The sequence below is a fragment of the Panthera onca genome, chromosome D4, assembly GCF_046562875.1.
Source record: "Panthera onca isolate mPanOnc1 chromosome D4, mPanOnc1 haplotype 2, whole genome shotgun sequence".
Lineage (NCBI taxonomy): Eukaryota > Metazoa > Chordata > Mammalia > Carnivora > Felidae > Panthera > Panthera onca.
This window is the reverse complement of record NC_138351.1, coordinates 86,715,067-86,729,038: the sequence shown is the minus strand read 5'-3', so window position 1 is coordinate 86,729,038 and position 13,972 is coordinate 86,715,067. Positions and strand designations below refer to the sequence as shown.

The following is a 13,972-nucleotide window of genomic DNA, read 5'->3' as shown; positions in this document are numbered from 1 at the left end:
GTAGACAGGGCTGCTGAGAGGTCTTCCTGCAAGGATGGCGAGACAGGCCTGGGGGTTGGGTCAGGCACGCGGTGGGGACGTAGGAGGGTAGACTTGCTTCTCTGGGCCTTAGTGTCCTCTCAGGTCTTTGGTACGAGGGACAGGCTGACATGGTGGTTACCAGCTCGGTAACCACTACTCCTCACCAGCAGTGAGGCCTGGCCGGGTGGGGGGGCAGTTCCCAATCATGACCCCAGGTCTGGCTGTCGGGAGGCCTGGAGGGGATGACATGGGTCATATTTGGGCGCAGTGCAGGGGGTGGTGGCGGCGGCTGTGGAACCCGTGGTAAATGTCCCGACCCCCCTCTTGGGTTCCGCAGCTGTGAAGGAGGCCGCTGTGCAGAGGAAACACAACCTGTACCGGGACAGCATGGTCATGCACAATAGTGACCCCAACTTGCACCTGCTGGCGGAGGGTGCACCCATCGACTGGGGTGAGGAGTATGGTGGCAGTGGTGGGGACAGTGGCAGCCCCAGCATCCCGGAAGCAGCCCCACTCTCGGAAAAGCGACGGCGTGCCAAGCAGGTGGTGTCCGTGGTCCAGGACGAGGAGGCAGGGCTGCCTTTTGAGGCTGGCTCGGAGCCACTATCACCTGCGTCCCCGGACAGTGTCACCGAGCTGCGCGGTCTGCTGGCCCGGGATCTGCGGGCTGAGAGCCCCCCGCCGGCTGGCCCTCTGCTCAACGGGGCCCCCTCCCAAGAGAGCCCCCAGCCCGTGGCAGCCCCTGAGGCCTCCTCGCCGCCAGCCTCGCCCCTTCGGCAACCCCCTCCTGGAAAAGCTGCGGACCTTGAGCCCCCCAAACCTAGTGACCAGGAGACTGGGGAGCAGGTATCCAGCCCTGGTGGCCGCCCCCCCATCCACACCACCACCGAGGACAGTGCAGGGGTACAGACTGAGTTCTAGGCCGGTCGCCCCTGAGCTTCTGCTGGACATGGGTCACCCCCTCCAAGGCACAGGCAGGCTTGGCTCTAGGCAGGGAGCCCCGGGTCTGTGCCTTGGGGTGGAGGTCGGTGGGGCCATTGTGGCACCTCTGGGGCTGGGCAGGGGTGGCCCACCTGAGTCACTTTATTGGGTTTGGTCACACTTTGCTCCTGTTTTCTCTTCTGTGGCATGATCTTGGGCTTCCTGCTTGTGCTGGAAGCTGGGCACAGCTGAGGTGTACCCAGTGATCACTGATTCCCTGGGTTCTCCTCTCCTGCCTTTTATGGCCTCGGTTTCCCTCCCGGGTCTTGCCAGCCTTCTCAGAAAGATGGAGGTAGAGTGGTTGCTTGTTGTGTTACTTGGCCACTGGCTTCTCTCCCTTCTCACCAAGGGCTTTATCAGAACCAGGACCAGGGAGCACTGGGGGCCCCAGTGTCCTCCTCAATCTAGGCTGGGCCCCGAGAGGCCAGTTTGGGAGGGGACACGGGCCTTGTTTTCCATGCTCTGGGTGAGGGGAGGTGCAAGGAGGGGTCTTCCGGCTGTAGCCAGGCTGGGGCTGCTGGGTTGAGGGGTATGCCTCATGGAGGAGGAGGGGTGAGGCCGCTTGGATTGGAATGAGAAAGGCCCAGAATGTGCTGGTCTGTGGAGAGGAAGTGTCTCAAGGGAGGGAAGAGAGGGTCTGTGGGGAAGTATTGCTGGGAATGTCTTCAAGGCAGGCTGAGGCAGCAGAGGGAAGGCTGCTGGAAGTGGAGTAGGCTTCTGCACCCCCCCCCCCCCCACCCCAGCACTTAGCCTATCTCCTGTCTATTGGCAGCCAGCCTCCCGGAGTCCCTCTGTCCCCCTTGCCTGTCTCGGCCACATGCTGCGGGTGGGATGGAGGGGAGCGTGGCCGTGTGCTCGGAGACGGGGTCTGCGGGGTGGGGATGGAGATTCATCTGTGGGCCACCCCCAAGGTACACATTGTCCACCAGGGGAGCCGAGTACAGCTCCCCAAGGCGCCGCCGGTGGCCCCTCTGAGGATTTGGGGTCAGGCTGTGGCTTGGCCGTTGTTGCCTCCAAGTCACCGCACCCTGAAAATTCCCTTCTCAGATGCGCTCCTTCCACAGCGGCTTGTTCCTGGGGGTGAAGGTCTAGCCGAGGTAACTCCACCCTGGCAGCCCTGTCCCCAGGGACCAGGACTTCCTGTCCGCCCCAGCACCCTCCTCCGCCCCGCACCCTCCGTCCCCTTCCTAGGGCAGGGCCTTCAGACCCATGGGACATACGGTGGTGGCTGGTGTTCAGGGCCCCCTTGGTCCCCCCCAGCCGGACTCTCCAGTGCCTCACTAACCTTCTGCCATCTCGTTCATGTGTTCAGATGCTCTCCTCTAGTGCCTTGGGGTTTTCTCAGTCGTCATTCCCAGATATTGTACTGAAAATATTATGCAAACTGGTTAAGCTTTACTAATCAATAAATGATTTAAAGCCAGTGGCCTGTGTGCGTGGTGCCAGCAGGAGGAGACCGGGGCTGGGCCTGTCCCACAGCAGCAGTGCGCCCTGGCTTTCTGGGCTCAGTCCGAGTGCCTGTGTTACCCCATCTTAGAGGAAACCGGCCCCGAGAGAAGGCGTGCAGGGCATGTAGGTGACCGGCCTGTCGGCAGCTCGGCTGAGCCAGATTGGTGCAGGGTGCTCCTCGGGTAGCCCCTGGCCATGGTGAGGCCAAGGGGGATGGCAGCAGCTTGCAGGCCATGTGGCCCTGGGGCGTGCACAGTGGGGGTTGGCCCCTGGGCTCAAGCTGGATCCACAGATCCAAACAGCAGTGTTGGTCCTCAAGACTCTTCGCACAGCCTTTACCGAGCACTTACTGTGGTGTGTGCGCTTTCTGTGCAGGACCAGGAGCCCCAGAGCCACTCCGGGAGGGGGGTGTCCTCATTACCATTTCACCACCATGTAAACTGAAGCCCAGGAAGGTGTGAACCCTTGGTGGAGGTTATGGAGCACGGGACACACCCCCTGGCTTCCCTGGTGCCAGCCTGTCCACGGCGGTCTGTGGCTGAGGGCTGGTCAACGGGGCTGGGGTGAGAAACAGCAGGGACTATGGGGGCAGCGACCAGAGATTCAAGTGCAGTCTTGCTGTTGTCCTTGGCAAGGCACCACACTCAGCCTCAGGCTCCTCATCTATAAAAGGAGGGGGCGGTCCTAAAATTCCTTTCTCCCAGGGCCTAGTGAGGGGTCCAGGTGGTTCGGAAAACACTGTGCCCTAAGTAGCCCTGCCCACCCAGGTCTCAGTCTCCCCTCTTGGCCAAGGTGAGCCCAAGTCTGGGGCAGAGGGAGCCACCAAAGCTCCCCAGGTCCTGGGTGGGAGGGGATAGGGTATGGGAGGAGGCCCCAGCTCTTGCCTGGAAAACAGAACTCACAGGGGGCTTCGTCCTATCCTGTTTCAGTCCACAGGACCTAATGAGGCAGGGAAACAGAGGCCTAGGGGAGACAGGGCTCTGCCACCTCAGGGCTTCCAGGATTGCACCTGGGTGCCCCCTGGTGGCCACTGGCCTGCATCTGGGCCCCATCGTGTCCCAGGCTTAACGCATGGGGAAAGGAGTCTTGGAAGGCCGGCCAGGGTTAGGAGTAGCTGGAGGCAGAGCCCAGGTACCCTAATCAGACCCACCTCTAGCTCAAAGAAAGCTGTCCTCGGTTCAAAACCATCTACCAGAAAATGCACAATAAATGTGCAGCTCTACAGCAAGTACAGGTACATGGCTCCTTCTAAAATTGTACAATGAACAACTTGCACAACTGCACGGGTTTGGGAATCAAACCTCTGGCAGGCTCCAGATCCAGCACTGCCCCGTCCCAGCTGCCAGGCACTGGGCATTCAGCAGCCTCTGCCTCCACTCTCTTATGCCCCTGCTTCCCCCCAGCCCCCCACCGCTGTCCCGCCAACCTGCTCCGGCTGACCCTCCCTGTGCCCTTCTGAGCCCAGTCTGTCTGTCCACCTGTAATGAGGAGAATTTTGTTTAACTTTGCATTTGAGAATGCCTGTACCTCCTGCCTCCTTTTGCCTGACTGAGGTAAACCTGCCCCCAGCCCGGACCTTGCCACCTCCCCTCCCCGGGCTCCTGGGGGCCCCAGTGATGACACGGAAGGAGCAGGCTGGAGGGGGATTTATTGACATTCCTGCTTTGGGTCTGCAAGCTGGTTGCCTGCCTGTGAGGTGAGATGGGGTGGGGTGGGGTGGGGGAGGGGTGGCTAGGAGGTGCACGTCTGGACAGCAGGGGGACCCAGAGGGGGAGGCGAGGAGGGACCAGTGTCACTTGTGGCACAAGGCCTACACTGGACAACCTGAGGACGGCCCAGAGTGGTCCACGGCGACACCACACACCAGCTCTACCCCCGGCCTCCCCCACTTCTGGGTCGGGGCCCTCCTTCGCTCCCAGCACCCACCGCGAGGGACGGCGCTGTCCAAGTTACCCTGCAGAGGACCCTCCTGCCGAGGACCCCGGGGCTCCTGGAGGGGCGGGGACCGGCACAGAGGGCTGGCAAGCGCAGAGGCCAGGACACGCAGTCTCTTGCTCAGACGGAGGCTTCTCCAAACCCTAGACCCTGTCCTCAGGCCGCGAGTCCTCCCTTCCTCCACAGCGTTCACACCGGCCGCATCAGGGTCTGGAACGCTCCGCCGCCCTCCGGCCCCGGTGTGCGTGGAGGGGCGGGGCGGGGGGCACCTCCAGGCTGTGAGACGAGGGCCCAGGGCAGAGGGGAGCTGCACGGGTCTGTCCGGAGCAGGCGGCGGCTCAGCCGCTGTGGTAGATGCGGAGGCGCTGCACGATCTCCTGGCGGCACAGCGGACAGGTGCGCAGTGGCTGGCAGCACTGCTGGCAGCAGCAGACGTGGCCGCAATTGAGGAAGATCATCTGGGCCTGAGGAGGGAGCGGGAGCGTCTGGGTCCTGCCCGGCCTGTTCCTGGAGGCTGGGCAACCTCCCCCCGCCCCGCTGTCCTTTACCGGAAGCATCTGATACCACCCGATAGCGCCACGTGATGGTGGTCATCACCCGCCACCAATCCTGGACCCTCCGTGCCCTCCGACAGCTACACGGGAGGCCACATGGCGTCTCACCAGCCCTGCCCCTTGGACGCGTAGACTGTCTTAATTGTTGCCTTTTTGTATCCTGATCAGCCCCTCGGTCTACAAACTACTCCCAACAGCATGGAACGGAAGCCTCGTAAGCATGCTTGCGCTTTGTTTCGGCATTTCCTCTTTTTAGGATTTATCCCGAGGAAATAATCAACTCCGTTCAAGGCTATTTGGTACAGCAGGGTTTGCAGGAAGAAACGTGGGGCCCAAAAGCAGGGGTTTGGTTCCATTTATCACCAACACCTCCCTACACATCATGCCATTCCCCGGTCTGTAAAGACCGTGGAGTAATTCAACTGCTAACATGCTTGCTTCTTTTAAGTAGGATCGCACTGCGGAGGGAGGGGAGATTTTATACGCTATGTTAATTTTTACAATAAGCATTAATTTGTTATAGATTTTTAAAGACAGCTTTTTAAAAGCCTCTTCAGAGAAAATTGTGCTGTGAATATTTAAGGACAGGGGAAATTTTTCTTAAGTAGGGGGGAAAAGCCCCCTCTTTCAAAAAAAGAAAATAAACCCCAGAAAATGCTCATATTTGGGTCATAGGATCACGGTAATTTCCTGTATTTTTTGCTTTCCTGGATTTCCCAAAGTTTCTAATGAATACAATACACTTCTACCAATGAGAAAAAGTGTCTAGAAAGAACACGAGTCTGGAAAGGCTCAGGATGGGTGCCGGCCCGGCTGGTGCGTGGGGGGAGGGGCTGCTGCCCCAGACTCACCTCCTGTTCCAGGCACACGACACACTCTGAAGTCGGCACCTCCAGCTCTGCCGGGGGAGCAGACGGGCTCACGGACTCAGGCAGCTCCTCGGGGGCGGTGGGCACCTCCATGGCCCCAGGGACCTCACCCTTGGGTGGGTTCAGTGGCTCTGTGAGGACCAGAGGGATAGGCTGAGCCAGGGTCATGGCCCAGTGATCCCAACCCCACAGGGGGTCCCCTCGCTCTGCCTGCCACGAGTGGACAGTGAGCTCAGGAGGGGCACTTTGATCTCACGGTAGGGGTAAGGGCCCCCTTAACTCTTTTCTGAGCCTCATTCCCTCCTCTGTAAGGCAGGAGTGCAGGGAGGCTGGCAGGGATGGCCACAGTGCTGGTTATCTGGGGCCTCTGACCCCTGACCATTCCCCGGATCCTTCATGGCCACCCTGCAAGAGGGCTTGTCCCTTTCAGGGAAGGGCAGCCACTTGTCCAAGACCACAGGGCCATCTGGTGGTAGAGCCGTGGTGTAGGAGTTCTCGGTTAGGGACTCTGCAGTGGATGGGGCAATGCTCTCAGCCCCTCCTCCAGGAGACAGGATGGGCCGCTGCCCTCAGGTCACCAGGAAGTAGGGAGAGGAAGGAGAAGCCTCCAAGGCTGTCCCCTCCACCCTTGCCCCTCCTCTGCCCTAGAGCCAGCATCCCCCACCGGGGTCCCAATAGGCAGGACACCAGAATCAGCCCTTACAAAATGCAGTCTCTTTCATATCATGCAAAGTGCACCCCATCCCCGAGTCTTCGGCAGCCCTGACGCCCATCCTGATCATGGCTCACATTTTTCCATCTACCCTATGGTTTGAAGGAGAAGTTTTTATAATTGGAAACATCTGAATATATATATTTTTAAGGCTGTTACAACACTAGGCTCTCTAAAGGTACCATGGCACCCCAAACCATCACCGTCAAGGGGCTCTTCTATATGTAATGGGACACCTACCAAGTTCTGGGAGCAGTAAGAGAATGTTAGGAAAATGGCTGAAGGTCTCCTGCCCCTTCTGCTGCTGAGAGGAAACCATCCCACCCAGTCTTCCCTGCAGGTGGACACAGTCAGGAAACCGCCCTGGGGATGGTGGGGGACTGTGGGAGGCAGGTGTCAGGAGGGGGAGGGGCTCAGAGTGAAGGGAATCTTTGTTGGCAGGGTGGGTGGGATGAGGAGACCCCAACTCCTGATGTCAAACTTAACCTGACCTCCAGTCTGACAGCAGGAGGGATCAGGGTTGGAAAACATCTGCAAGGGGAGGAAGGTGTCTAATTAAAGGACTGTGAGTTTAGGGACTTGGTTAGGTTGGGTGTCTCTGGAATAAAACTGGCTAGAGAGCTGGAGCCCGAGGACATCACGGCGCTGCCACTGGCCCAGACACCTGGGGACCCAGGGCCTCCTCCCTGCCAGCAGCAGAGCTCCTGCCTCGCCCCTGCAATCTGGTCTGGCCACCCCACCTTTAGTCTCTCCCCCGAACAGACCCTGCCTCCATCCTTGTGCCAGGCCCGCTTCCCTTGCCAAGGCCCCTCGGCCTCTTCTCGAGGGAGGCAGTAAAGCTCAGCTGTACTGAGGTTTACAAACACTCGCCAGCTGTATGAGGTTACGGCAGACACATTAGCCCCTCTCTGCCTCAGTTCCCTCATCTCTCAAATGAAAGGAACAGCAGCACCCACCTGCCAGAGGTGCCATGACACGGTACCTGTAAAGTGGTTGACAAACGCCTCGTACCCGGATTATGCTCGGACACAGGAGATCCCCGACTCCCATCTACTCCTACGGCAGCCACAGCACCTATCTTATCCGGGCCTCCAGGCGCAGCTGGAGTGGCTTTATGACCTGCCTTTACCCCTTTCACAGGTCACCACGAACCTCGTTCCACGTCCAACCACAGGCCTGCCCGAGGCACAGTGTCAGGCACTGGCTAGGGCTGGTTTCTCCCTCTACTGCAAGGATCTGGGTGTGTGGTTCCCTGTGTTTGTAGAGTAGCTTTAGGGAAGGTTCTAGGACAGGGAACCAGGAGGGCCTCTTCTGCAAGGAAGCTTCTTTGTTCCCCCATTTTTGTGGCCCGTTTTTCCCGTTTGTAAATCCTGTTCCTTTGGGAGGGAATCTTAAGGACTGGCAGGGGCTAGGACCGGCCCTCAGTTCTCGTCCTGAAATGTAAAGAGGGGACGCCCCGAGCCACAGTCCACAAGTAAGGTGGGGGCCTCTGCTCAGGAGGTGTCCTGGCGTTGGTACCTGGCTGGATCCTGGCCGCACCCAACAGCTCCCGGACTCTCCGCAGGATCTCGTGCTGCAGGCCGGCTTCCGAGACACCCACCTGAGCCAGTTCAAGGAAAAGCAAGTTATGGCCTGGGCTGCGCGAGAGCTCACTACACAGTACAGAGCCATCAGGACTGCCTCATGGCTTCTGGCACCTTCCGCTGGACACATGGAGGCCTGGGCCCCAGGGTCAACATGAGGCAGTGCAGCACCACAGCTATGAAGATGACCAGGTGGCAGGGAGAGAAACGGAGGCCCCAAAGGAAACTGACGCTAGTAACAGCTACGGTTTAGCGCGTGCTTCCCCTGCGCCGAGGAAGGGACTCCTTCACCTGCATGACCGCATGTCAACCCCACGACAACCAGTAAGACAGGACCCAGGATCAGAGTTCACGGGAAGGGCCAGGCGGTTCCCGCCGAGGCCGAGCGCTGGAACCACACGGTCCCTTGGGCGGCAGAGTCCCCGTGCAGCCCTCCAGAGCCTCGGTTTCTGGGCCAAGGGACAGGCGACACAGCAGCAGAGTGGTAAACGGCATGGACTCTGGCACCAGACCACTCATGCTCGAGTCCTGGCTCCGCTGTGTGACCTTGGGCAAGTTACCACCTTGCTGTGTCTCAGCTTCCTCATCTGAAAAATGACAGGGACGAGAATACCCTTCTGCCTGGGTTGTTGGGAGGCTTCAAGGTGCTAGCACTCGAGAAGCACTTAGAATAGCACCCGGCGCAGGCAAGCGCTAGAGATATGGGCCGTCATTATTTGGCGAGTCGTCATGTGAAGAGTAAATGAAGTAACGCAAGGTGCTCAGCTCTACCCAGAAGCAAGCAGGTTCGGGAAGTGCTGCCATGCCACGTCGCAACACCACGGCGTGGGCCAGGGCTGGAGCAGACCTCCAAGGACTTGTCTTGGGCCCACAACGTGAAGGTCCAATCTGAGCGGGTGGGGCAGCCCAGGGTCAGAACTCACATCCCTGGATTTTCTTAGGCAGATGGCGTGCAGGGCACATGCAGGGGGCCACCTGGAAGCAAGTGGACCCTGGACCACTGGGTAACGGCAGACCTCACCAAGAACCCCACCAGAGTAAGTCGACTCTCGGCGGATCGGACAGCGGCCCGGTTCACCCCTCAACCTCCCCTGAGGGGCTGCTGCTTCCCACCTTGGCCAGGTCCCCAGGGCTCATCCGGCTCAGCGTGTCCAGGGAGATGCGGTGGTGGGCAAAGATGGGCAGGTAGTGTTCGGCCGACAGGTCCACCAGGAGGGCCGCCAGCTGGCGTTCCATGCCTTCTTCCTGCAGGACAGACCCACGGGGAAGCTAAGCGCAGGCAAACGAGACCTCGTTACTTACAATGGCAAACAAAGGCTCCAGATGTACTTAGGATGGGTTTCCTTGGTATCTTTCCTACAAAAATGCATATGGAAGTAGAGACAAAGGTACTAGGAAGCTCACTGCCACTCTATCTGGAAATGGGAACATGGTGAGCAATCAAGTACCTATCAAGAGGGGTCTGTTTAAAATAATGAGGGTTCATCCAGATACTAAATGCTATGCAGTTGTCTAGAAACACTGAGATGATCTATTAGGTATACACCTGGCGAACTGCCCATTATTGTTAAGAGAAAAAGCAATTTGCCAAAATTGTACATATAGAACGACTCCATTAAATTTTATTGAAAGGCAAGACAAAAACCAGTGTGTGTGTGTGTGTTGAGGGGCATATCCATCCCACCCACGGCAAGTGTCTGTAGGCAGCTCTTGTGGCCCAGCTGTGTTGGCCTCTGACCAGATGAATGCACCCGTCCTCTCTTTTCTGTCCCTCCAGGGCTTAGCACACTTGTCCCCAGAAATATGAACAGAAATAAACTAGAAAGATCAAGAAGCCAGATATCACCAAGGCACAGGAGGTCTCTCGGGAAGGGTGGGTGCCAGCGGCTCTTACCTGCAGCTTCAAGGACAAGGGTTTCTGGTTCAAAAGCCGTTGATACTGAATCAGCCAGTAATTTTCCTGCCTGGTTTCACTTTTGGCTTCTAACTCTGTCTGCCAGGGACAAAACAAGTACCATCAGCTATAAATCAGTAAATAAAAAGTATAATGACCGTGGCAACTGTAAATGATGCTCTGGACAGGTGCAGGGAGTGGGGCGGTGTTTGGTAATTTACAAACAATGTTCCCAGCCACCATGGCCTCACTGTTTAAACTACTGAACAGGAAAGGCAGGAAGTCCCTCTACCCCCGTTTCCGCTGTGAGCAACCTCAGCCAGGGACCATCTGGGGGCGGGGCCTGAATCTGGGCTGCAGACACCTGGCACCATGCTCTGCAGGCCCCCTACTTGGGCTCAGGAGCTTGTGACAGGCAGGGAGACAAATAGGATTCTAAGGACAATATGAGCTTCTAGAGTGGGCTTCACCCTTCCGACAAAGCTAAAGAATTAGACAAGGTACTGAAACAGGTTCCTTCATTCCCCCATGAACAAGCAGTCACCGAGTATTGTTCTAGACCACGCATGGTTCTAGGCGCTGGGGCCAGGGCTGTGAACAAAGGATACTAACAGCAACAGCAGCAGCGAATGTTTTCAGAGTGCTGCGTGCCAGACCCCACCATGCACCGAGATGCCATTTTCCTTAATTTGCACAGCTCTGGGGGGGGGCGGGGTGCAACTGCACAGGTGAGGAAAGGGAGGTTCAGAGTGACCAGGAACCTGCTCAGGTAAAAGCTGCCCGTGGTCAGGGCCAGGACTTGGACCCAAGTCTGTTTTGCCTTAAGACTTGTACTCTGAGCAAGCCAGCCAGGAGCCAGGACTGTGGCCACACGGTGGGGGCCAAATAAGATGTGGGCTGCAGGACTTCAACACAGGCATTTCCCCCATCCCCTGGGGGCACCTGGCTGTCCTTTGGTGGTCCCTCCCAGACCTCGTGGAGCTGCTCCCCTCTGCTGGTCCCTACCCTCCCTGGGCTGCAGCCACAGAACTCTTCTGGAGCCCATGACCCTGACAGTCACCATCTGCTGAGGTGGTTCTTCCTTCCCTGGATGGGGAGTCCTCTGAGGCCCCTCGAGGGCAGGAGCACAGGACCAGAGCACATGGCAGCTGCTGCATGAGGCTAACGCGCTGTTCGCACGTTAATGCAACTTGCAGGCCATGGCAGTAGGGGATGGTGAGGAACAGGCAGCTTCTGACTGGCCTCAGCACATCACAAGGGCTGGTGGGGGGCTGTGGAAGCTGGTCTCCCTCTTCCCTGCACTCTGCAGGGGCTCTTCCCACAGGAGCTCAGAGGATGTCTGGAGCAGCGAGGACACCATAGGAGTGACCGAGTCTCTGAGCCCCAGCTGGTGGGCCTGGCCTCCATCCCCACCACTGAGATGCCCACAGGGTCTGGTGAAAATGACCCCAACTTGCCACCCCTAAATGGGGCTCTGCCACTCTGACAATGTGCCAGCCTCAAACCCATTTGGGTACAGGGGACAGCTGGGTATCTCCTGTCAAAAGCCTATTAAACAGCCTGCCCTGGACACAGAAAGTCCTCTCCTGGGCATCTGCCTTGAATGAATACTCACGGCCATTGTCAATACTTAGCTACAAAGACAGCACTGCTCAGAAAAGTGAAAAACTGGAAGTAGCGTGAATTCTGGGCAAGAGGCTACGATGGCCCATCCAAACGCAGCCTGGGAGAGTGCAGAGGACATTTCAGAGACACGAAGAGAACAGACGCAGAGAAGCTAGTTCTAAAGGGATGTGCTCCATCTGAGGCTTACACAGAACATCCACGCACAGCTCGGATAAAGCTGCATCACAGTGTTTAGAAAACACACATCCAGATGTTAGCATTCGAGAACTCTCGGGAGGGAGATTCTTTTCCTTTGTACGTCCCATTTTTTCTCTGATGAGCCACTATTACTTGAACAAAAGCGCTTCTAAGAATGGCAAGTGTGTTTAGGGAAAGCGAACCCATGTGCGACCGGGACGCAGAAGCCGAGCGCACCAGGATTTCCCGGAGCTCTTCCTCCCGCTGCGTCTTCTCCTTGAGCAGCTGCTGGAGCAGGGAGCTCAGGGCCCAGCGCTGCTCTGAGATCATCTCCTGCAACACAAGAGCAGGCCCAGTGCCGCTGGAAGTGCATAGCTCTGGCGCCCAGAGTCCCCAGGGAGTGGCAAGTCCCACCCCTCCCTGCCTTTTCCAAGCCCAGCAGCAGGGACCCCACAGTGGGCCCAACTCAATTAGGTTGAGCGCTGGGGGACACAGCCAAAGGGCCCCTCTGTCTGGGCATCCGCTCCCCATCTTCTCCCCGTGGGGGGTCAGGCCAGGCATGGGATCTAGTGACTGACGACAGTGGAATGGTAAGAAACATCAAACAAAGGAAATGATAAGCCACAGGTGTGTGGCTGCAGTCTCACGGACTACAGGCAGGGCACGTGGGCAGAAGCACAAGCAGGCAGGTTGGGGTGTATCCCCGTAGGAGTCTGGAAGGCTCTCACACAGATGGAGGCACATGCAAACCGGAGTGAAGCCCTCGCCTGCGTCTGTGTTCCACTTGTTTCTTACTCTTGGAAACCCACGGAGGCCCCCCCAGATGGGAGCCCCACAAGCTCGAACGGCCAGGAGACATGGTACCTGCCAAGTACGGTGGCTGTGTCTTCTCTGAGAGCTACCCCAACCCCCTCCTCTCTGAGGGCCACAGCAAGGCTCCCAAAGGGCCTTGCGTTGGCGAGCTCACCCCTGTGGGGTGGCCCTGTGATGCAGGCTGGGCCTGAAGATTATTTCATTTTACGGAGGGGAGAAACGAAGGCCCAAGAGGGGAAGTGACCTAAGGTCACACGGCACACCTGTGGCAGCCCGCAGACCAGGACTATAGACCTTAGCATGCTTTTACTGAGTCGAGAAGCCAGGGGACAATTTAAGACTTGTCTGCTGAGGACAGACACAGGGACAGACAGGTGGCTCTGCTCAGAAGCCTGGTGTGGGCACAGGTCCTCACACCCCATTAATCAATCCCCTTTGGGCAGAAAGGGGTCAGAGAAGGGCAGAGTCCAGCCTTCTTCCCCTGCCTGCCTAGATCACAAAGCGGGACTACACTGGGAGAAGGCCCAGGTCCCGAACACACAGTCCAGGACGCCACCTGCCAGTCCCTGCTGCCTCCACACTATACAAGCAGGACACCGAGCCCAGGGCTCCCAGAGAAGCCACCTGCAGGGAGTGACACACTAACAGTTGGGCGCTTTCCTCCAGACATCCTTGGGACACCAAGAAAGCTCCTTCCCCAGAGGATGTCAAGCCCAGGAGTTGAACCAGCACCCTAGAAGCATGGCTTAGAGAGACAGGGAGCTCAGCAGTGACCCTCCTTCAAAACAAAGAGATGGAAATGGGTCTGGGTGAGCCTTGGCAATGAAACCCTCTTTCCTCTGACCCTCCTGCTGAGCAATAGGCTGACCTGACCCTAACCTTGGCCTGTGCTGAGCTCAGCCCCCAGGCTGTGCTCCCATCACAGTCACGGAGGAGACCAACTGCCTGTTGGGGAGCGGCTGCTGGGAGGGAGGCATGGGGGGCCCGGGTGGGGATTTCCTCTGGGGCGGGAGGGACAGGCCAGGGAACCCTACGTACCTGCAATGCCTCTGTGTCCAGGGACTTCCTCTTTACCTCCAGCTGTGTCAGCTGCAATAACTCAGTTTCTATTAACTTAATCTAAACAGAAGACGAGACAGGGTTTTTTTTTTTTAATTCACATTAACCAAGGTTCAAGTCTGTGCTGCTCTCTGAAGGCCAAGTGGGGTCTAAGAAACCTTTCGAGGGGCTCAGGAATGAAGGGACTTAGGTGCCTTGGGAAAACTCTCAGTGGGAGTTTAAAATAATCAGCTATTCCAGGGCCCCGAGCGCTTATGGGACACGGACGGGCCTGTCCTGGTGAACTGTTGTTCAGGAGC

The 13,972-nt window shown here is 57.9% G+C and overlaps 2 protein-coding genes across 4 annotated transcripts in view; one reads left to right on the top strand and one right to left on the bottom strand.

Moving 5' to 3' along the window:
- Positions 1 to 2,425, top strand: part of NIBAN2 (niban apoptosis regulator 2) — a 53,947-nt gene extending 51,522 nt beyond the window's left edge. Inside the window, exon 14 of the mRNA XM_078436470.2 lies at positions 359 to 2,425. Within this exon, the coding sequence (XP_078292596.1) occupies positions 359 to 942 (584 nt within the window). The 3' untranslated portion in view covers positions 943 to 2,425. The remainder of the gene's footprint in view (positions 1 to 358) is intronic.
- Positions 2,426 to 4,082: 1,657 nt separating this feature from the next.
- Positions 4,083 to 13,972, bottom strand: part of LRSAM1 (leucine rich repeat and sterile alpha motif containing 1) — a 39,141-nt gene continuing 29,251 nt past the window's right edge. For 2 of the 3 annotated variants that reach the window (XM_060608595.3, XM_060608596.3), the window contains 7 exons: positions 13,653 to 13,733; positions 12,039 to 12,134; positions 9,999 to 10,097; positions 9,218 to 9,349; positions 8,040 to 8,121; positions 5,792 to 5,940; positions 4,083 to 4,850 (listed from right to left, as the gene is read on the bottom strand). In XM_060608595.3, the coding sequence (XP_060464578.1) occupies positions 4,725 to 4,850; positions 5,792 to 5,940; positions 8,040 to 8,121; positions 9,218 to 9,349; positions 9,999 to 10,097; positions 12,039 to 12,134; positions 13,653 to 13,733 (765 nt within the window). In that variant the 3' untranslated portion in view covers positions 4,083 to 4,724. Of the gene's footprint in view, positions 4,851 to 5,791; positions 5,941 to 6,512; positions 6,614 to 8,039; positions 8,122 to 9,217; positions 9,350 to 9,998; positions 10,098 to 12,038; positions 12,135 to 13,652; positions 13,734 to 13,972 lie in introns of those variants that run through there. The other variant, XR_009602757.3, reaches the window with a different exon arrangement.